The sequence below is a fragment of the Pantherophis guttatus genome, chromosome 5 (assembly GCF_059756535.1).
Source record: "Pantherophis guttatus breed Tessera chromosome 5, ASM5975653v1, whole genome shotgun sequence".
NCBI lineage: Eukaryota > Metazoa > Chordata > Lepidosauria > Squamata > Colubridae > Pantherophis > Pantherophis guttatus.
Window position 1 is genome coordinate 52,389,910 of NC_142067.1, and position 23,599 is coordinate 52,413,508.

Here is a 23,599-nt window from a genome sequence, read left to right on the forward strand (position 1 = left end):
CACATAATGGCCAAGACCCAACCAATTTGTTAAAGTGGATTGCCAGCACTCCCTCAGACATAATCACTAATTTCTCCAATCACTTATAAAGGCTTCTGGTCAATGATTATTTCTCCAAGGGCCAGACTTGCCCCTGGGCTGTCCAGTGGCCGATTTATATCACAAGGGATGAGGGGAAAAGACTGCTAATTTTATAATTGGGAAATTAAAAAACACTGAGATTTGATATATGCTGGTAAAAGATGCAAGAAAAGGTCTTTGGTAATAGCAATGGCTGTTTTAGTAAATAATCCTCTAAAGTCCTACAAACTTTGAAATCAATAATGTATATTCCAAATAAGTATTCAGTTTAAAACTATGCAATCTATACCAACGTATTCATCTAAAATTGATTCAGAAGAGGTTGAATATTGTATTGATTAAGCCAGTATGCAGAATATTTGATTAAACCTTATTGAACTATGATATGAACATGCAGATGTATAAAAGATTATAGTTAATTATTCTCACCTGGCACTCAGGGTCACCAAATCTACAGTTGAACTCCAAAACTTTAGGCCCATCTTTCGTTAGCATTAACCCCGCATAAAGCACACCTTATTGAAAAACAAAAAATATTGAAGACGAACACATATGGTACAATTGTCTAGAAATACTTGCAGAACAATCACGCTGACCGTTGTGTTCATAATACTGTTGAATATTGTTACTCAACAATAATAACATGTACAACCTACATAAAAGATACATCTTTGGAAGGAGAAGACCCTTTTCCACTGTAATCCCAATCCTGTGGAACACTCTACCACCAGAGATGAGAACTGCTCCGTCCTTTTGGCCTTCCAGAACAGTATTAAAATTTGGGTTTGCTGGTTGGCTTGCAGTTCACCACTAGAGGTGGCAGACAGAGTAAGACGATCTCATCCCCATGCTGTCTTTCACCTTGGTTCTGGTTTTTTGCATAGTTTTAAATTTCTAATTTCTTTTCTATATATCTTTTAATATTTTGTAGGCTGCCCAGAGTTGCCTTATTGTGGAGATGGGCAGCATATAAACAATATAAAATAAATACATAAAGCCTGGTTCCTCTCTAAAGCTTAGATAACTTAGTTAACTACTAATACCTGAATTCCTGCTCCTTCCGCATTCTTGTATCTTTTTGTATGGTAATTATTAGAAGCTTACAGGTAAGCATTTTCCATTCTGAAACTTGTATGGCAACTAATATAAAATGGCTTTATATTATAAGCAATCAGCTAGGAACAAGTCTCCCACTTACCTATGTATGGGATACCTTCTTTTCTCATACCATCAATTGTTTTCTGAAGAATAGAATTTCTGATTTTCAAAAGCAGATCTTGAGACAGCTAAAAGGGTTACAGAAAGTGAAATTTGTAAGAAAAAATTAATCTATTTTTTTAAAAATGTTGTATAAATTTTGAGAACTTCAGATCAACATTATTGTGGGAGTAAATATGAGGAGAACTAGCTCACTAGTAGAGAATATTTGACCAGTGTGTGGGCAGCAATTCAAGGCTTGGATTTTAGGATTTTATAGCTTCAGTTATAAAAGGTCTCAGGATAGAAATAGATTTTCCCCAGTGCCTTGGAGCACTGCTGCTGGTCAACATAATATTCAAAGCTCACCATATGGAACAATGCTTTAACCGAACCCATATTATCTTAATAAGGGGCACAGTGGCCAAACAGTTATGATGAAGGGCTTGTCGATTGGGAGATTGGCAGTTCGAGACCTAAGTAGCTCCTGTTACTTGCTCCAGTTCCTGCTAACCTAGCAATTTGAAAGCATGTAAATGCAAGTAGATAAATAGGTACCACTTTGGTGGGAAAGTAATAATTTGGTTATTCCTGGTTATATGCTTCTTTTGTCCTTTTACATGAGCTACTTCTTATTCCTCTTTCAATGCTAGTGCATAGAAAAATTTACAGGTAGTCCTTGACTTATGACCACAATTGAGCAAAATTTTCGCTGTTAAGTGAAACATTTGTTAAGTGAATTTTGACCGATTTTATGAATTTGTGTGCCACAGTTGTTAAGTGAAACACTGCAGTTAAAGTAGTAACATGGTTGTTAAGTGAATCTGGCTTCCCCATTGACTTTTCTTGTCAGAAGCTTGCAAAAGGTGATGAAACGGTCACTAAACAAATTGTTGTAAGTCGAGGACTATCTGTATGTTATTAAACTTTGTTAAAAAAAGATTATAGACTGCAGACAGAGAAACAACTTAAAATTATCAGCAACAAATCATGGGAATAAAAAACTCATACATAAAATATCATTTGGCAGAGTGTATTAATATTTTGAAAATACTGAATCTTTTATTATATTATGTTATTATTTCCATTCTATAATAAATTTACAGTGCATCATTATTTAGGAAGAATATTTATAGCGCATTTTACTTACATATTAACTATGAATGCTATTTCTGCTGGATAAAACCTAGTGTTTTTTTCCTGGCCTTAGTTTTTCTTGTGCTTCTCCTCATCCTTCTGCCTTGTTTTTTAATCCCAAAGGCATGTCTCATTCCAATTATTATACAGTATCTTATTAGAGAAGTCATGTTATTGTTATATCATATCATATGAACACTTAATATCACATAAGAGAACACTTAATATCACATAAACATTGCCTTGTCATACAGTAGCATGCCATTATCCCATTAAGAAGTGATATGAAGAAAAGTGGTGACAATTATTTTATATCACTCATTTTTCTTAAAATCTATAAGAAGAACAAAGAAGAGTATACAGAATTCTAATACCTATTACTGGCTTCTCTTGATCTTCCTAAGGAAATCTGACATAGTAGGCATCTTACCTGAGGTGCTGGGCAGTATGCACCCATTCCACCAGTGTTTGGTCCTTGATCACCATCCATTAACCGTTTGTGATCCTGGGCAGGAGGCATAGGAGCCACAGTGATACCATCTGTGAAGCACAAACACTGTAAAAAAAATCAAAAACAAATAATAAGTAGGACATAAGAACAATGCAGTAGGAATAACCATATTAAACTTACACAGCTGAGTATTTTTCAGCTCTTAATTATAAGTAACATCTTGTTTATAACAAGAGATAAGTTGTATAGAGTATATTGATATACATTAATTTATTTCCACTGGCATTTCTGAATAAAAGTCAATATACATAAACAATAAACACATTTTATAAAAAAAGAAAAAGAAACTCTTAAGCCCAATATTCTGGTTCTGACTGTTCTTTTCAAATTGTTGGACTGACTGTGCTATGCTTGTGAATGTCTAAAATAAAGGCTGGAGTGGATTTCCTAAAAATCCAAACTTTGATTTCATTTAGGAATTTATTTTATTTTATTATTTTATTTTATTTATTTCCTGGCCATCCAGTTTACCACACAGTAACTCTTCACCAGCAGCATGGGAAACATTCAAGAGAAAGCCAATGTAAAAATTAATTGATAAAAAAAGGCAATATTTGATCACCTGTTTTGTTTCAGTGATTCATACAGGAAAAGCTTGGTTTTCTACATTTTTAATTAAAACGTTTGCATAATGTTCAAAGTGGGAATAATATAGCCAGAGTTAAATACATATAATTTTGATTGTTTTCAATAAGGAAAAGCTAAGCAGTGGTTTTTGGTGAACTCTTCCACTGAAATCAAAGAAGCATAAAAATAATTAGCTTGACTGGATTTCTGAAAACTTTTATATTACAAATTTTAGAAGGGATAGTTGTGCTGTGCATGAATGATAAAATTATAGGATGGACTTCGACAGACTCCTCTAATATGTTATTTACTAAGATATGATCAAAAAATGGGAAAAAAAGATTTTGGCAAAAATTGTAACTGAGTAAAATGTATTTGAATAAGATAAATTGTATAAATTATGATATGGCCAATACTCTGTTCATAAAATATGCAGGTGAATGTGGAGGGAAAAATCAATAAAACTTGATTCAAAAAAATGTTATTTACTTACAGAAACTTCTTCTCCTTCAAGAAGTTCCTCAACCACAATAGTTTCTCCAGCTGCTCCAAAAGTTTTATCCTGTATTAAAGATAATGCATATTTTATGTAAACTGTAAATCTGTTATATAGAAAACCAAGTAATTTTTTTGGAATTCCAAGCAGTGATAAGATATTTTTTTCTTTAATTCTTTGTTTTTTCCTTTAAAAAACATACTAATCTTAGTTTAGTCATCTGCAAAATATCATAATTTTTTGTTCAGTTATAACTCCCTCAGATGAAAACAACTGTTTGGGGTTTTTCAGAAACAAACTACAGACAATCTTTTAAGTAGTTGTTCCAATTTGTAAGATCTCTGTATCCCTATATGAATTGCACAACAGCATATCTTCTTCAAATCTGAAGGATCTCTCTTCCTCCCTCTTTTTCTCTCTCCAGATGATCTCCACCTAGCTTTTTTGTTGCCTATGCTATCTGGGCTGATGGATGTGGTAATCAACTCATCTAGAGACAGTAGGCCAAGAAAGCTGTCTTAAATCATAGCTCTATTGCTCATTTTCAGCATGCATATTAGAAAAAAATACCCAACATTTTCATTGAGGGCTTAATCTCAAGTAACATATATAGCAACTTAATTGTAAGGGAGTCTTCTTCAAAAATAGTGTTCAAAGATACATGGACCAATTCTTAGAACTCTTCACAATGGCTAGGTTGGCTGGAGAATTCTGGAATTTAAAGTCTGCATATCTAAAAGGGCACCAAACTGTGAAGGCTGTTAAAAGATTATCCTAACTGTATTTACTCAGAAGAATGACACAGTGTATTCAGTAGAATTTAGTCTCCTGAAGAGCATATGACTGTTGCCTTTACGCTGATTTGACTGCAATATTAGGCCTTCCTGAAAACACTTTAGATGAAAAATTATGTATATCAATGAAAAAACAAACTAGTTAGTGGTCCTTAAAATACAGTGATGTAAAGTTTTAGAAAAATAGTAAACACTCAGATCCTATATTTTGACAGAGCAGCAATGACACATAACTTTTTTGTTCAAGCTAAAACTTTTTCTTTTTAGGATAGTACTTATATGTTCTTGGCAGTCCAAATTAAATCTGCAGATGCAAGCAATTATAAAAATGTATATTTTCACCTTACAAATAATTTCCTTGTTGTCACTATCAAAGATTTTAAAATATTGTGTAAATATTTAACATCAAACCGTTATAGTGTTATCGTTAGACATAAGTTATTATTTGACACAAATAATAAACAAATAATGTTTAGCAACAACTAAACATAGTAAAATGTAAACTATTTGATATGTTTCTCAGACTAAAAATCCTGCCCATAATTCCTGGGTAATTTGAGGAACAAAATATTCCAAATAAATCAGAAGACCATTTCTTTTAATTATAGTAAAATATTTCTGGTCATAGTTACTTTAAATGTAGGAAAATTATTTGCACATTGTTCAAGCTTGGCTGTTTGTTACTCACTCGCATTATTTCATGCACAGCTTGGCAGGCCTCTTCTTTATTAGCAGCTACAATCACACCTTTTCCAGCAGCCAAACCACTTGCTTTTACAACTAGAGCAGGGAAAGATGCACTGAGGGATGGGGGTGTGAAATAAAAGAAATAAGTTAAGCAGGGGAGATATATTATAAACTGCAAGCTTTAACATTTTATCAAATGGCGGGACAGTGGAATAAAAGATGTTCTACTATACCTAGTAATAAAAGTGCAAGCTTCTTCTTCATTAGTGAAAGCTTTCCATCTTGCAGTAGGGATGCCATGACGATCTAGGAAGGCCTTTGAAAAACTCTTACTTGACTCTAGCTGAGCTGCCTTTGCTGTAGGACCAAAGCATCTCACACCAGCAGCTGCCAAGTCATCAACAATTCCTAACAAAAAACATGCCTCAAAGTCAGATAGACTTTCATATCAGCACACAGAAGCACAACTGCCTACATGCATTCCAAGTGCATGTTTTTATGTAACCCAAATGGCACTATCCATACTCAAAATAGACAAACTATCAGCAAACTCAACATGTTGCAAAATATTACTATAAACATTCAATGAAAACCTGAGCATGCTGAGCAGCCACAGAACACTAGCCAGAATGCTGGAATGGGGAATCAGAAAACCAGAAAAGAGAAGGAATGAAATGCATTAAATTTAAGAAGACACAGATGTATGCCCGGTGTCTCAAGAGGGAACTGTAACTCTATAAATTCTACTATTTACATCTTTTATGGCTAAAGCTTACTCTACAAACTGGGATAAGATTTATCAATATGATGGACATCTATTGCTTTATAAATTTATTTGACAGTGTCATGAGTCAAACTATGAGTTGCTCAAAAGAAAATGCTACACTGTAAACAGAACTGACCCACCAAATATTTCTGAATTAGGCTAAGATACCCCATGTTATTTGTAATAAATGTATGTATGTAATAAATAACAATGTTCTGTTACATCTGTTATTATATTCTGACTGAAAAATATTCTCGTAGTGCATGCAGATTAAATACCTACGCATATTTCAATCCCATTGGCATCTATTTATATAATAATTAGATATTAGATATCCAGAATATTTTGTACAATTATGTAACACCAACCAGTTAATAGATTAGGAGACTGGAACTGTAAAACAAAATAATTTAATTTGAACATACCAGCAGCAAGGGGGACTTCTGGACCAATCACCACAAGGCCAATCTTCTGGTTTTTGCAGTATGTAGAAAGGGCTGCATGATCACTGATTGAGATTACTATCAGAAAATAAATAGAAAACTTGCAATTATTTATTATTTATAGTATGGTTCTACCTCCCCCTTCCATTTTTGTGAGAAAATCAAAGAATTTAGAAGCAGAATTGTTTCTTAAGAATAATTACAGGCACGATATGAGAGACTATTGGGGCACTGTGGAAGGAAGGGAAAAGATAGCAGTTGAATCAGTTCACACCTTATTTCATGGACAGAGCAGATAGGAAGAAAAGTGGGAAGAAACATCTAAAAGCATGCAGAGAGACACCATCTTATTCACTATACAAGAGGCTGAGAGATTCTTATTGGAATATCCAAGATTTTACTCCAAATGCCAGTTGGTGCCCAGCCTTAACCACTGGACCAAGCTGGTTCCCTTACGTTGCTGTATCTGAAACTGTTTATATTTTAGTAATTGCTGTATGCTAATTGTTCAGTTTCCAATATAATCCAAAGGTATACAATTAGTTTAAGAACTGATGCAACAATTTAGCCTCTCCCTTCCTGGTAAATTGCAGAGTATTTTTATTATGCCATATTCCAAGAAAAAGGTATTCTACAATAATAAAATTAAAATGCTTCAGATCCTTGACTAATTCATGTAATGATGTTGTTTGTAAAGGCAAATTTTTGAAGTCATGCCACATATTGTACTTCAAACCAAATGATTCTAGAGCATGGTCTAGAAGATTAATGTTGTAGCAAAACTCTCATGGAGAAAAGTTCATTCTACATGTAATGTTTGCTTGGAAATGATAGAAAGTCAAGCATGTGATAAAAAAGACATCAGTACTCCCACACTTTTATCAAAAATAAATAACTCCAAAGTCTAAAGTGAACTGGCAAAGGTAAGCCAATTAGGCAAGACCATCTCTTACCTCTCCTTTATTTCTGGAGAGCTGTGAGATGTAATGTATTACTGTGGCAAGAATTTTGGCAAAGGTATGCAAACTGTTTCATTAACCAGTACATTTAACATCGCACTGGGATGTTACTCTTGAAAGGACTTAATTCTCATATCAGAAAGGCTCCAATAATTAATCACTTAATGGCTCACATAAGTTAATTCTCACATCAGAAAAGTCTTGAAAACACACTGCCATTTTTAGGGCAGGCTTTAGGATTTACATTTTGACAAAATTTTTGCTTCAATTTGGTACAGCTGACCAAACATCTGTAATACACTTGCGTTCTATTTTAAATAATCAAACTGACAAACCAAGAAATTTTTTTGTCTCTTACAATTTCACCATTTTTAAAAACATGGGAAGAGAGTCTTTTTAACGAACTAATGGAAAAATATAGAGGGCAATAGAAAGTCTCTATAGTCCCAATTTATTAAATTAGAATATTAAATAAATATTTATTGGCCAAGTGTGATTGGACACACAAGGAATTGTCTTGGTGCATACGCTTTCAGTGTACATAAAAGAAAGATTATTTCTTTCCTTAAGAAGAAAATTCTTTCTTCTTAACTAATTTTCTATCTTGCCTGCTTTAGAATAAAAGAAAGAGCAATAGCAAAAATACATACTTTGAAAATGGCATATTAATGAACCGTTACTTGTGGATGCAAATATGTATCCTCTTTAAAGATATATTAGAAAACAAATAGTCTCATTTGTGTTAAGTGTGGAGAAGATCCTTGTACTACTGGTTATATTCACCAGAGTTCTTGAAACTGAAAAGTGCCTATATCTCTGGAAACCTTGCTAAACGTTATATTCCAGTGACAGAATGTATGACTGATGTATGGATCTTATTCTTCAAACTTCTGAAATAACAACTGAAAAGAGTAGTTGTATATATTTTGACATATTTATTTGACCATGACATTGGAAACTGGAGCAGAAACAAGTGAAATATTTATTTCCTTTGTTGGATACTACATGAAAAGCATAAAATATAAACACATGTATATCAAAACACAAAGAATATCAAGACTCCTCTTCTAAGGGGCTCAACCTTTATAAAAGCAAAAACAAACACATATAAACTGTTTATGCAATAAGATTGTTCAGCTGTAACATAAAAAGCAGTTCTCTGCTCCTGCTTAGATTTATAACCTATTTCTTTATTACAATTAACTGTACTTGCCTTTCAGAACAAAAATTCTACTACAAAAAAATATGTTTTTTTTAAATAAAGAACAACCCTAATTTCTAGGATCCTTTCAATATAACATAGATGGAAATAGCTCTTAAGAGTCATGTGGCTTCTGGACTGCTCTTCCCCCCTTTTCAAATCCTTCTTAAAAAACACTACTATATAACTAATACCCAGCAGCTAGTTTTTCTTGAAATGAGTAGCATCTCTTTAAAAAGTCTGGCTCAGAAATCAGTGAATTGCTATCTGGTGTTTTTACAGGACACATGGAAAAGTCTGACTAAAATTTTTCCAAGTCATTTATTCAAATCAAGGCAGTGGTGAGTTCCTCCCGGTTCCGCCGAGCCGGTAGCGGTGACGATATGACATCACCAAACCGGTTCTGCCCCCCCGCGTTATTCTTACCTTTTATTTGGCCCCACCCCCAATCTATTGCTGCCTCCTGAGTCCCAGCTGATGGGCTATAACAGTGATGGCTAACCTTTTTGCCATCGCGTGCCAGGATAGGGGGAAGCGCGGGGGGGTGGTGCGTGCACCCACCCATAATTCTATATGGTCCACCCCAGCACATGCGCGCAACCCCCCACCCCACTCTACCCGCTCCTGGCACGCGATGGTCCGGTAGGCCTGTTTTTCTTTCTCACAGCAAAAAATGGGCCTTCCGGTCCCACTGGAAGTTGGCAAATGGTCTGTTTCTGGCCTCTGGGGGAGTGAGGAAGCCGTTTTCACCCTCCCCAGACTCCTAGAAAGGCTCTAGAGTCTGGGGAGAGAAAAAAACGGGCTCTCCGGAGGCAGGAAACAGCCTGTTTCCTACTTCTGGTGAGCCCAGAAGGCCCAAAAATCAGCTGTCCGGCACGCACATGTGCACTGGAGCTGAGCTCGCGTGCCCACCGATATAGCTACACGTGTCACCTGTGGCACGCGTGCCATAGGTTCGCCATCACGGGGCTATAAGGAAAAACTGTTTAAACTCTAGCCGCAGGGCTTCAAAGGGCCGCCCTACAGCTGATCAGTGGTAAAAGGCAATTTGGTGGTAGACCAGTGCCTCCAAAAACAAATGAGTAGACCGATGCCTGCAAAAATAAATGGGTAGACCAGTGCCTGCAAAAATACATGAGTAGACCGGTACAGCTCTGCAAGCAGTTAAAAGCCTGGTAGACCAGTACCTCTGCTAAATCCTAAAGAATTGTCACATGACCATCAAGCCACGCCCACAAAATAAGCCACGCCCACAGAACCAGTAGTAAAAAATTTTAGAACCCACCCCTGAATCAAGGGGCTATATAGACAGAACATGTGCTTGAAAGCTAAGCTGAATTTTCCGTCTTCATTCCTAATATTTTAAGCAGCTACAGATGACATTTATGCTTCTTCTTTCTTCACGTTCCAATAACAGTGTCTCAAAAAAAAAAAAATGAATATGTGGCTTATCATGAAAGCAAAATTTTTGTCTTATCATAAAAGCAAAATTATTGAAAATGAATCAAATTTAATTCAGTGAACATGAAGAAAAAAGTTTTTTTGTTCAAAACTGTACATTTTAACTTATCATGTGACCATCACAAGAATGCCATGGGACATCCCATTCTCCTCATAAAAAGGATAACTAAATGAAGCAAATATATTTTTACAAATCTGGCAGTAGTCTGAAAAGAAACAGGACTGCTTTATTACATATACTGAATTGCAGATAAAACAATGGGCAAAAGAGATTCTGTATCTGGATTTTTCATACATAGAAACAGCAAGTAGAAATTCCATTTGCTGGCTTGCTAGAAGGACTGTTTTGGTGCATACCAGCAAGTGTAATGGACCCAAAAATTCTTCCTAACCTTGGAAATAGACGTAAGAGGATAAGGAACTAGTTAATAATTGTCCTGGTTTTCCAAAACCTCTAAAAAAGTACAGTGCCACCATTGAAGGTTTATATTTAGCTGGAACCCTTGTTAGAGGAAGAACTCCTGAATATGCATCCTGGAAGAATACTGAGTAATTAAATCATAGAGCATCCCATTAAAAATAAATACTCATAATGTAACATATTATGGATGCAGAATATGGGCTTAGCCCACTGCTAATGAATACTAAGAAACTTTCATTATACTTGAAATATAAGCAAGATTTATTAAGAAACTGAGCTTTCCTATTAATAAAATAGGAAAGCTCACTTCTAGATTAGAAATTTATTTCTCACAGTGGCCAATGGGATGACTATGTGCATTCAATAAAAGAGTCAAGCACAGCTATCTACCACTATTACTCTCTTAGAATTAAGTATTTTGCATCTCGTTGTTTCTGAGTCTAATATTTTGAGAGAAAAAGAAAAATATTGTCATCTTTCTTTCCTATTTCATATATCTCAAGAATTGACTCCTAACAACCAGAATTTTGGAATGCGGATCCAGATACATATGTACTGTATACAGTAATCAGCTCGATTGGACCTAAATGTGCAACACCAAAAATGTTTCATCCATCTATATTAACACATTTATGAAATTCAATGTTTTAAACACAGAAAAAATCAGAAGCTCTGTCAGAGAGACACAGCAGAAAACAAACTTCAAATTGTTCATTGTAATCCGAGAATCTGCGTAGATTCTAAGTCCAGAAAGGTCAAAACACTGATTAACCAAACTGCAGTTCTTGTAATTCAGTATGAAGCAAAAATACCAAAACATCATTTTTTCATTTCAAAGGAAGGCTGAAAGAAAACTGATATCTCTCCAATTTCAAGATAGGAGAAAGGCTCAGTATACACATATAGAAGAATTAATAAACTATATTTTTAAACATGCTTTAAAAAACCCTTCTAATTATTTCCAAGTCCATTTCCCCCCAAAATCCATTCCTGATTACCAAACCTTAGTCTATTCCATATTCAACATGTCATCGTTGTCTCCTTCACAATCTCTATCTTTCATCATAAACCATCCAAACAATCAATCATGGATAGGAATGTTTAACTGTTTGGCTTTAAGAACATTTCCTACTTTAGATCCAAATAACTGCATATCCCTAATCATTTATTTTGATTTACACTTTGTCATATGTATATGTAATAAGTTTGCTTAGAAGTCTGTAACAGTATTCCCTCCTTCCCAGGGTCTGCACATTCCCAAACTCCTATCTTCAAGAAAGGTCATTTGTAACAGGCCATCAACAAGAGCAACCGGTGCTGCCCCCCTACTGTAAGCCATCCTGATAATCGATTTCCTCCAGAATTCTCTGGAGTTCAAGTCCAACCATCTTTTCAACATCATTATCTAAAAAGGGAAAGATGGATATTAGATGAAAATTGTCCCAAACTGACTTTCTCCCTTCAGTCTTTTTCTCATTCACTTTCCCTCTCCTCTCCTCCTTCTTCACTCCCTCAGGCAACTCCTTCCTGGATCATCTTCTGTGGCCAAGCTCAGTGTAACTCAAAGGTTACCCACCATGCAGTACAAGCACCTTAGGTGCATCAATCATGCAGCTCAACAACAAGGATCAGACTGAGGCCAGCTGCTAAGTCACTATCAGAAGGTTACTCTTTTTCCTGAAGCACGTCCCATGTTCAGCCTGAGTATCTAAGAAGAACACTGGCTTTATTGGGAAGCTGTTTCAATTGTTGCAGACTACAGAAGATGAAGTGGAGAGCTGCATAAGGCTCACAAGCTGCAAGTTTGAGACCCCCAATCTAAATGATGATAATTCATATTTTATGATGTACATATTAGTCATTTTATTCTTAATGAAATCTATATTTCTGCTCTTAGACATGTATTCATTAATTCTATTCCATTAGATCTAACCACCTTCCATCAGGTCTATTACATCCTTCGTCTTCCTCTTAGCTTCACTAGCCTTCCCTTCCCTTCTCTTAATCATGTTCTTCCATCATGCTTTTGGTCAATTGAGAAGATATAAAATAGATTCTCAGCCTTAGTCACATCTGTACTACATGCAGCTTTCCCTGCTGATGTTAAGAACTAAAATTATCAATTTTAGTACATTTGGTCAATATGCCTTAAGTAGATCAAAAGCCCAGCTTTGCCCCAAGTATGATCATATGCTATGTAAATTAAGCTCTCTCACTTAGAGGCTACGTTGTAAGTAATATAGCATACATCACCAACTAGGAAATACATTTAAGTCTATGTAATATTCTGATATATTCATATCCTGTTTACTTTTATAGAATCATAGGGCTAAAAGCGATCTTGGACATGAATCCTTAGTCCCACACAAATGGCGGTCCAATTCTTTTTTTTTTTTTATTGAAAAAGTTTTTCAAATACAAATTCCCCCCCCCTTTTCCCCTCCTCCTCCCTAACTCCCCTCCCCCTCCCCTCCCTCCATGGCTTCTCCAAAATAAAACCCAAATTAATAACAGATTATATAATACTTTACCATCCTTTTTACTCCACCCCCCATATGCTGACCCTTTCTTTCTAACAATATTATTATGTCCCCCTTATATTATACATTTCAAAGCAAGATTCAGCTATAAAATTATATAATAAATCCTAATTTGGCAATTTCAACACCTAAATTAATAACAAATTATATAATACTTTACCATCCTTTTTACTCCACCCCCCATATGCTGACCCTTTCTTTCAAACAGTATTATTATGTCCCCCTTATACTATACATTTCAAAACAACATTCAGCTGTAAAATTATATAATAAATCCTAATTTAGCAATTTCAACTCATAATCTATCCATTTCCTCCTCCCCCATGTATATATCTCTTAATTCAAATCTTTTACGTATATTAATATAACATCCCTTTTCCTAAACTAAACAATCAGTAAGCTAACCTATCTCCACCCACTTTCCTACAGGTCTACCATACATAATATTTTCGATATTTTTGTTCTTCTGCCCATACCACTAAAAAATATTTCCATATATAAATAAAATTCTCAAATGACTTTAAGCTTGTAATCCATATGATATCTTCTGTGATGTCTTTCAACTGGATTATTAATTCCATCACCCATGTTAGGGTAACATCAAGTTCTAATTCCAACAGTATGTTCAGTATCTTCAATTACCATCTGCCCCCATCAATAGTAAGTATTTTCGTAGAGCAAAAAAAACCCACCCGAGTGACTTTATATTTATATTCCATATAGTGTCTTTTGTAATGTCTTTCATCTAGATTATTCATTCCAACCACCATGTTAGGGTAACAACCAGATCTTCTGCATGCCCCAATCCCATAATTCTCTTGCCTTGTAGCTCAGCATAAACGTAATCCATTTGTCAAAGAGTCCAAAATAGAAAGTTCCAATCCACTCAATTTAAGGCCATCTTCCACATCCCAAAAGTACAGCACTGCAGAGATCTGTCACTCTCCTCAAGATAATATAAACCAATACTTTGCCTCAACTATATTTTCATATATTCAATCGTCTCTTAAGTAACTGGCATTACACTGTTGTTTAGTCTAAAAATTTTTATTTTTGTAGGACCTGCTTCTTCTTTTCTTAACTTTTTGTGGCTTAAATCTCCATCCTGGTTTCCTTTCTATGAGTTGTATATCAACTGTTTGATTTCCATGCTGGTCTGTAGCTTGATAAGTCATCACATTAGAATCCAAAGCTGCCTCTCTTGTATTTATAGGTAACCCAACTATAACCTCTGAAGGAGAATCCAGAAGCGGCTCGTCCACAAAGGCCTCTATAACTTGTTTTTTTTCCGTTACCTCCACCACCATCTGCTTAGCCTGAATTTCAATCTCTTGTTGATTTTGCTTTTCTTTATTCCCCTCGTGTGTTATACATGGAGATGTTGAACCCATTTTAAGAACCTTATAGTAAAATTCTTCCGCTTTTTCAACAGTATTTAGTTGATATCTTTCTCCTTGATATCTCAATATTATACCAACTGGAACATCCCACCTAAATGGGATATTTTGTTTCTTTAGCTCAGTCACCAAAAATCCAAAATCCTTTCTATCTTTTAACATCTTGGGCGGTAGCTCTTTAAATATCCAAATCTTCCTTCCATGCATTTCAAGAGTGGAGTTAAAAGACTTTTGCACAATATCATTTCTTATTTCTTTATCAGTAAAGTAGATCACCACATCTCTAGGCAGCTGCCTTTGCTTTGCCACCCAAGAATTAACTCTGTAGGCCTTATCAATCTTGCAGGATACCTCTTCAGAACTAACCTTTAAAATCCCAGCCAGAACTTCAGCAGACACCTTTCTCAAATCTTCTCTTTTATTTTCCTGTATTCCCCTAATTCTGACTGCAAATTCCATGAATCTGAATTGCATTATTGTAGCTTCATTTTCAATCCTTTGTTTTATATTATCTACATTGTGAATCTTGTAGTCAGCGTCCTTTATTTTTTTAAACTCTACTTTTGAGCTTTTTTCTTGAATCATTATTAAATCATTTTCAATTCTTTGTATTTTATTGTCCAAGTTATAAATCTTATGATCAACTTCCTTCATTTTAGACTCTATTTCTGAATTAATCTCTTTATCCATCCTCATAATTACATCTAAGAAACTTTTCATATGTTGCTTCAGGATATCATACTTTTGTCGAACCAACTCTTTAATTTCCTGTCTAAAATTTTCAAGGTTCTGATTCACAGTTTTATCATGTCTTGCCGTCTCCTCCAGTACAAATTCTTTTAGGTCTGTAAAGCCATTCTTCTGCATCTGCAAGCTTACAACTTGTTCATGTGGTTTACAAATGGGGGAAACCCCCCACACAGCTTGGTTATCTGGCTTTGTCAGTTTTAGCGCCATCCTGCCACACAAACAGATTTTTCCCCCCTTTTAAAGAAAAAGACTTTTCTCCAGACAATATCAATATCAAGTCTCTAAGAAGGAAGAAGCATGAAATAAAAATTTTTCTCTTCACTTCTAACCAGCGCTTTTGTTTTAGATACTTTGTAACGTAGTAAACTATTCAAACGGAAGGACTTTCGCTTTCAGCTTTTCTCAATCCTCGGCCAGTCGCCATTTTAAACTCTCTTTTTTCCTCCTTTCACTCTTCTTTACTTTTAAAAATCAGTCTTAGGGTTAGAAATACTTGCAATTTAGGATCCCAGATCCGGATTTCATCCTGCTTGTTCAGATGATCTGTTAATTTCGTTAATTGGTCCGGTCCCATCGCCTGGCTCTGCAAAGCGCAGAGTTCTCCCGAAGCCCGGAGCAGCGGCGAGCGGTCCAATTCTTGTTTGAAAGGGTTGTTTCCAACTTTTTTTAAAAAAAAAATCTCCAGTGAAAGACCACCTATGACTCCAGAAGACAGACTTCTCAACTGCTTAAAATGTCTTATAGGCAGAAAATTACATTTTATTTTAGATGTAGATCTTTGAAATGCTTCTTATCCTCTTGCCTATAAAAGCTTTTAAAGTCTCCCTTAAGCCTTCTCTTCTTTAGTTCTTTAGTTTAAAGAAAATAGCCAATTCTTTAAATTTATCTTCATGGGATTTAGTCCGCAGATTTGCTGAAGTCTTCCTAGTTCCTAAACATCCTTCTTGTATTGTGGCAACCAAAGTTGAACACAACATTCCAGGTGTAGTCTGATAAATGTAGTATAGAGTACAGCCATAATTTCCCATGATCACAATGCTGTATTTCTGCTAATGCAGCCAAAGGCTTCTTTGGCTGTTTTAGTAGCTGAAACGCATTGCTGGTTCATGCCTAATCTACTGTATGGTCTACCAGGACACCCAAATCCCTCTCACATGTATCACTGTTGAGCTAGGTATTATCTATCTTGTTCCTGTCCATCTGTTTTTTCTTTCCTAAACGAAGAACCCTACATTTCTTGCCACTAAATTGTGCTTTGTTGGGAAAGGCTCATGCTCACATTTGTCAAGATTCTTTTGAATGTTAATTGTATTTTCTCAATTCTCTATCTATAGCTGTGTCCAAATCATTTATAAAAATGGTGAAAAGTACTGGGCCCAGGAGAGAACCCTGAGATAGCTTACTGGATACTTCTTTCATTACAGATACAATTATACATTTGGAAAAAAAATGCACATATAATTATTTCCCTTTTAAACAACTTTTGAGTTTTCTGCACATATTTTGCAATTGTCCTCAAGATGCAGAGTTAAGAAGGAACTTTCAATTCAAGTCTTAATGTCATTATTAATGCTAGTGAATATACAGAAACAAATAATATATAGTGAGGCTTTTGGAAGACAGGTGGAAGATGAAAAAAAGAATTCAGGTTTCTGGATAAGAAAAACCTGTGCTAGCCTAGTTTTATTTATTTATTTATTTTTCCAGCAAATCTACAAAAGAACAATGTGTGCAGGAAAGCCACAAATTTATCAACACAAAAGATTGAAAGACAGATAATTAAGTGCTGTATATCTTATTTCAGTTTTCTATAGTTACCTAAATTAGAAATTTTCCCATCATTGGCTGTCCCAGCATTTCCTGGAGCAACCAATACTTGTTTCAGGTGTGGAGATTGTGCCAATTTCCAAGCCAATGCATGTTCTCTGCCTCCACTGCCAATCACAAGCACTCGATCAGCCATCAGTCTGTGGAGAAAGAAAACATATAAACATTAGATATTGCACTGAGTTACTGTACAAACATGGTTTGCACATTTATCACAATATTGTAAAATTTCTTTTTTCCTCTAAAAGAGAAGCCATGTTTGTATAAAAAAACTCAAAACATCTGAACAATTTTTTTAATTTATCCATTCATATAGCAAAGTATAACAATACTGTTAAAGAAAAACATTGTGTAAGAGGAATGCCATAAGAGCACTTCTTAGTCTATTTTAGTGCATTTAAGAATATATTTCATACTCCTCGGAAAGTGTACATAGGCTAATGAAAGACAAAAGTCAAAACTTTCTTCCAGTTACACTAGTATTTAATGTGCATGCATTCCCACTATAAAACCATAGAGTAAATTGGGGCTACACCTCAAGAAATATATTTTGGATTGCTGCTTGAGCCATGCACAGGAAAAACAGGAACCCCAGTTTTACCAGGATAGGACATAGTCTCTGTTTCATCCCATTTATTTCTAATCAGCCAAACTACACAGCCTCCTACTTTATTTCAGGTACATTTTGTCTTTTTTTCCGTAGCAAAACTACAAATAATTGAAACTGATGGATCATCTTGTTTGTAGGGTCTCTATTTAGAGCAGTGTTTTTGCTGGCTGGGAAATTTTGGGAGTTGAAGTCCATACATCTTAAAGTTGCCAAGTTTGAAAAACCCTGATTTAAAGTAAATGAAAACTCAGTTTTGGCTACACGTGATGTCAAAGGCATAGGTTTCTTCATGAATAAAATGGCTGGGCAAGGGACATTTCCTCTTCTTTGTAGTATAACTTCCTTTTTCAGTTAAATGGAAGGTAGAACCAAGTGCTTCCACCTGCTATATTAGCAATTACTGAACATTGATCGCAACTAATAATGACAGCAAAAGACAGCTTGCCCTGGATTTTCCTAATTATATTCTTGCAACAACAATATGAAACTAGGTTGGGCTAAGACAGGGGTGTCAAACTCACGTTGTCACGGAGGCGTCACATGATGTATCAGGACTTTGTTCCCCTTCCCTAAACCGGGTGGGTGTGTGGCCACCATGTGACACATCCGGCCCGTGGGCCTGGGATTTTGACAGCCCTGGGCTAAGACAATGGCTCAAAGTTTCCCAGTGAGTTCCAAGTATGAATGGGGATCTGGCTTTCTCTAGCTGAAAACCAATTTTATATATCAAAGAATATTCATCCCTAGAATTAACTAATCCCAAACAAACATCACTTGTGCATTTTGAAGAGACATTTTGTAATGGAGAACTCTTTTATACTTTTAAGCACTTATAATTACCAATATATTTATTTATGCAGCTGAAACACTTGTTATGAATTTTTAAAAAATAGACAACATAAGACAAGACCAATAAACTGCCTTTGCGATGTGGAAGCTTTTATACACTGTAATGCTGCCATGAAAATAGCTTGCCACTTAGTTAAAAATTTCACTCAGCAAAGCTCTGTTGCAATCTTTGCAAATATGGCATTTGCCCTTCCCCTCCCCCTGTGACGTCATCCTTATTCAGGTTATTTACCTTTCCCTTGTCAATGTAAACAATTCCTTCTATTGCAAACTACAGATAAAAGCAAATCTTACTTTTAGATATTCATTTTGGGGGGGGGGGAGAGAAAGAGGCCCATGTAAAATGTAATGTCAAATGGCCATGGAATTGGCAAGGAAGATACTGACTTAAATAAGACCCTTCTCTGAAGCAGAACTTTCTTTCGTAGTAAGCATACATTCCTATTCCCAGGCAGAGCACTGTCATGGACTAAACAGATTTTGTTGGTTCACCTAAATTTTGCCTATTAAGACATATATATTATTCATCAGGAGTTTTCACAACTAAAAGATAAGAGTGATGATTGAAAAGAAAGGAAGGAAAAAGAATCACAGCCCTTTTTTACTTCTATCCAGAGGAAATTTAAACGAACTCTATATAACTGTGAAGCTTATTAACTCGGGAAACAGCAATGAAACATTTTAGTCTATATATGTAGTCCTCAACTGACAACCAGTCACTTAGTGACCATTCAAAGTTATGACAAATCCCCAAAAGCTACTTATAACCTGGTTCTGGAGTTCCAATAACTGCAGAAACTCCTCCCCCCTCCGGTTACATGACCACATTTTGGGCGCTTAGCAACTAGCTCACCTTTATGGTTGATTTCCAGCAAAAAATGACCATAGAAATACTTTGACTCACTTAATGACTGCACATATGCTTAATGACTGCTGCAAAAGTGTCATAAAACTGGGTTCGGTCATGTGGATGCCTCACCTTATGAACATCATGGCTTACAGTGGAAATTACGATCATAAGTTGAGGACTACCTGTACATATGTGCAGCTATCTGAAAATAAATTTGACTTAATAAAGGAATTTGTTTTCAAATAGGCATGAATAAGATTAGACTGCATAGCTTCCAGAAAAGTTATTTTTTTCCCCAAAAAATCTAAATTATGATATGTAGAGCTACATATTTAAAAAACACCAAGCTTCTTTTTGATATTCTTAGTTTGTATGACTGTCATTTACTACCCATTTGGTCACCTTTGAAGTTTAGATTTAAAAAAACTTTGATACAGAATTCATAAAAACTAATGTGCTTTGCAAAGATGAAAAATAAAGTAAATGAAATCCTAATATATATATTTGCCTAGAAATTGGTTGCATAATTTAAGACAATACAGTGCTGAATTGACACACAAGGAATTGTATTATAAGTTTACAAATCCTATGAACACACTTCAGACTAAATCCTATAGAATTTTGTTTATTTTATTTCTTAAAAAATCCAGCTTCAGATTTGTCATTCGATATACATGAAACCTAAGTGAGCACTCTGGATTGTAGCAATGAAATGGGTTCACTTATCATAATAAAGTATGATTTTTGGTGGTTGTTTGCTGATTAAATCACAATAGTTGGTGGCCACATTGTGATAACTTAAAATTACTCGCAACTGTGCACTGTCAAGAAAGTTCGTCTTATTTAATTGTTGTAAGGACTTTAATTTGGAGCAATTCAAATGGGAGGGAAATGTGTATAATTAAAATGCAGCAAAAATTTACTGACATGGAAAGAAATTTTGTAATTTGATTAGAGAAATTACAAGTACAAATTCCCCTTTTTAAAATTTCTATTTAGTAACAAATATAATATATCTTTTTTTGAAAAGATCAGTGGTGCTGAAGAATTATGGAAAATACTTTCAGGTAAAGGTATTTACAATTATAATATAATATCCAACCCTTCAAAGATAGTGCTGGTTATAATGATCAAAGAAGTCACTCTCTTAGAACTCAGTCTAAGAGCTAACAATGACACATAATACTTACTGTGATAGTAGCAATTTCCAAAGAGGGATATCAAATTCCAAAAAGGCAGGCAAAAAAAGGAAAGAAATAGAGAGGTGCCTTCGGCTAAAAGATGATCAGGTCCATACTGACGACATTAGATAAGTAACCAATGAAAAGAAGAGTTCAGTTCACCATCAAAAGAAAGGGCGGTTACAACTGATAATTTATATGCCTTTTCCAAACAAGACTATAGGTTCGCCATAACGGTTCTATGCTATTCTGAAAATTGAGAAAGCTTTCAAATGTAGAACAGCATGGAGGATAAAATGGAGATTTACAGTTCAAAGAAAAAGAAGAAAATCCCACTAGATGTGCCAGTTTTTGTCTTTCTTGCAACAACTTTTTGGATTCTGGCCATATTTAAATATTTATATCTAGCATTTGATAGCTTTTGAGCCCAGACTAGATCATCCAGATACTAAGTACTATACAGGTAGTCCTTCACTTAAAATAGTTCATTTAGTGACTGTTCAAAGTTACAACGGCATTGAAAAAATGACCTTTGAAGCATCCCCATAATCATGTGGATCAAAATTCAGATGCTTGGCAAATGACTCATACTTATGACTGTTACTGCGCCCCAAGGTCATGTGATCACCTTTTGCAACCTTCTGACAAGCAAAGTCAATGGGAAAGCCAGATTCATTTAACAACTGTGTTACTAACTTATTTACTGCAATAATTCACTTAACAATTGTGGCAAAGAAGGTCGTAAAATGGGGCAAAACTCACTTAATAAATGTCTCACTTAACAACAGAAATGTTGGGCTCAATTGTGGTCGTAAGTCAGACTACCTGTAGTTACCACCTTAGTTAAAACTTGGATGAAAAACCATCAGGGAATTCCTGGTGGTAGGTTAAACTAGAAAGCTGAAGATCAACCTAGAAAAGGGCAAAACATTTTAGTCCAGATTCCTTAAACCACGGACGAATCTGTGCCTGGAATTTTTCTATATTATTTGTTTGACTTTGCTGCAAATAATGTGTGCCAACACCTATTCTCCTGACGTTATTTATCTGTGAGGCAAAGATAATTACGATTCCCCTGGACACTGAATTGTGTTATATATCAACATTTAAATTCATGGGCCTTGTTTTAAAATTTAGAACTGTCTTTGAATATTCCTCCTTCCCCATTCCTTCTCTGACCTCAAACTAGTAGGAAAGTACTGGTAAGCTGGAGAAGCTTAGCTGTTTTTTTCTTGTTCTTTCACTATATACATACACAACTGCACACCAGTGATAACCATACAATATATTTTTAAAACTTATATTCTTCAGCAGCTAGAGATGCTTATATGTTCTTTACTGGGATTTTCAAAAAGTCAGCATAACTTTAAACTAACATTTTTCACTGTACGTTGGAGCTCATGGACTCCAGTGGAAAGAAGCAACAAAAACTAAACACACTGGATAGATTCTACTATAGGGTGAACTGCCAACACAAGTAACCTGCACAAGAATGCAATGTAAGCATGTTTGTCCACATGTAGCTACATGAATTTAAAGCAAGTGAAACAGCAGTGGCAGTAAGACTTTTATCTGTCTTACAAATGCTATACTGTAAACAGCCCTGAACAATATTACCAGAAATAATAAAACATACATGAGCTTTTCAACCCTGCCTAGTATTCTGTATGCTATGTACTGGAATGTGATATTAAACAGCAATTCATTGTGGCTACTGTCCTGCATTATAGATGTCTTCTAAACAATTGCTTTGAAAAAAAAAAAAAACTCTTAGCAATGTTTAAAAAGGGCTCTACAGGTGGTCCTCCTTTAACAACCATTTATTCAGCAACCATAATTATGACAGTGATGTCATATGCAGATGTCATAGCATCCCTGCTATGTGATGTGATCAAAATTCATGTGCTTGGCAATTGGCTTGCAATTATGATGGCTGCAGTGTATTACGGCAGTGGTGGCGAACCTTTTACCCACCGAATGCCGAACAGGTATGTGCTTCTTTGTGACAACATGACAAAACAACTATTGTAATATACACATCTAACAGCAATTCTATGAATTTTTCTGAAAACATCTGGTAATACTTGCTTTAATATCACGCCCATGAATACAATGCAGGAAGGCCAACATACAAATTTTCTAATGCTGTAGTATCCATTTGTACTGCAACAAACTGAAGTAGCTCTGGATAATTATGATTTTTTTAAAGAAAATGCATACATTAACAGTCTAGTATGAAAATTAGAGAAACTTATTTTCAATAAATGCAAACAATCCTGAAACAAAACTGTTTCAAAATCACTCAGCTCATGCTTTCTGCATAGCAGAATGCAGAAAAATAAGACATTACTGAATTCACTCAATTCCCACAGAGAAGATTTCCTGCCGACCAACAGCTTACCTATTTACATTTTAGCAAATCAGAATTATATAGAATGATTATTAAATATGTACTGATAGTTTATATCTGTCTTTCTAATGCTCCATGATTTCCAGCTGCTCATGTTTATTGGGAATTCCACACATTAGACCCAATGTAATCTGGATAGGAAGGGAGGAAAATCTGATTTATCTGGAAAAAGAAAAACAGGCTTCCACGTAAGGCAAAGACTTGTATAAATCAGGCCTAATATTCCATATGATTTTAAATGTTAGCACTCCACCTTTTTACAAGATTAATAAACATCCAGAAAACGGTAGTTTTTCGTTATTTTTTTGTTTTTGTATTTCCATTTTATATCATTGCTATTAAGAGGATTCCAGAGCATTACCACGTCACACACTACCACACATATCCACCCTAAATTTCTCGAAATTGTGTAAAAATATAAAGTCATGACTCTTCACGAGCAGCAGACATGCATGCAACTTTAA

At 35.2% G+C, this 23,599-nt stretch overlaps 1 protein-coding gene across 1 annotated transcript in view; it reads right to left on the reverse strand.

The window, feature by feature from the left end:
* LOC132710509 (trifunctional purine biosynthetic protein adenosine-3-like) overlaps positions 1-20,826 on the reverse strand; it is a 40,725-nt gene extending 19,899 nt beyond the window's left edge. Inside the window, 9 exon segments of the mRNA XM_087895854.1 lie at positions 511-596; positions 1,280-1,367; positions 2,846-2,971; positions 3,987-4,055; positions 5,472-5,583; positions 5,704-5,878; positions 6,662-6,757; positions 17,227-17,375; positions 20,735-20,826. Of these exon segments, the coding sequence (XP_087751980.1) occupies positions 511-596; positions 1,280-1,367; positions 2,846-2,971; positions 3,987-4,055; positions 5,472-5,583; positions 5,704-5,878; positions 6,662-6,757; positions 17,227-17,371 (897 nt within the window). The 5' untranslated portion in view covers positions 17,372-17,375; positions 20,735-20,826.
* Positions 20,827-23,599: the final 2,773 nt, after the last annotated feature.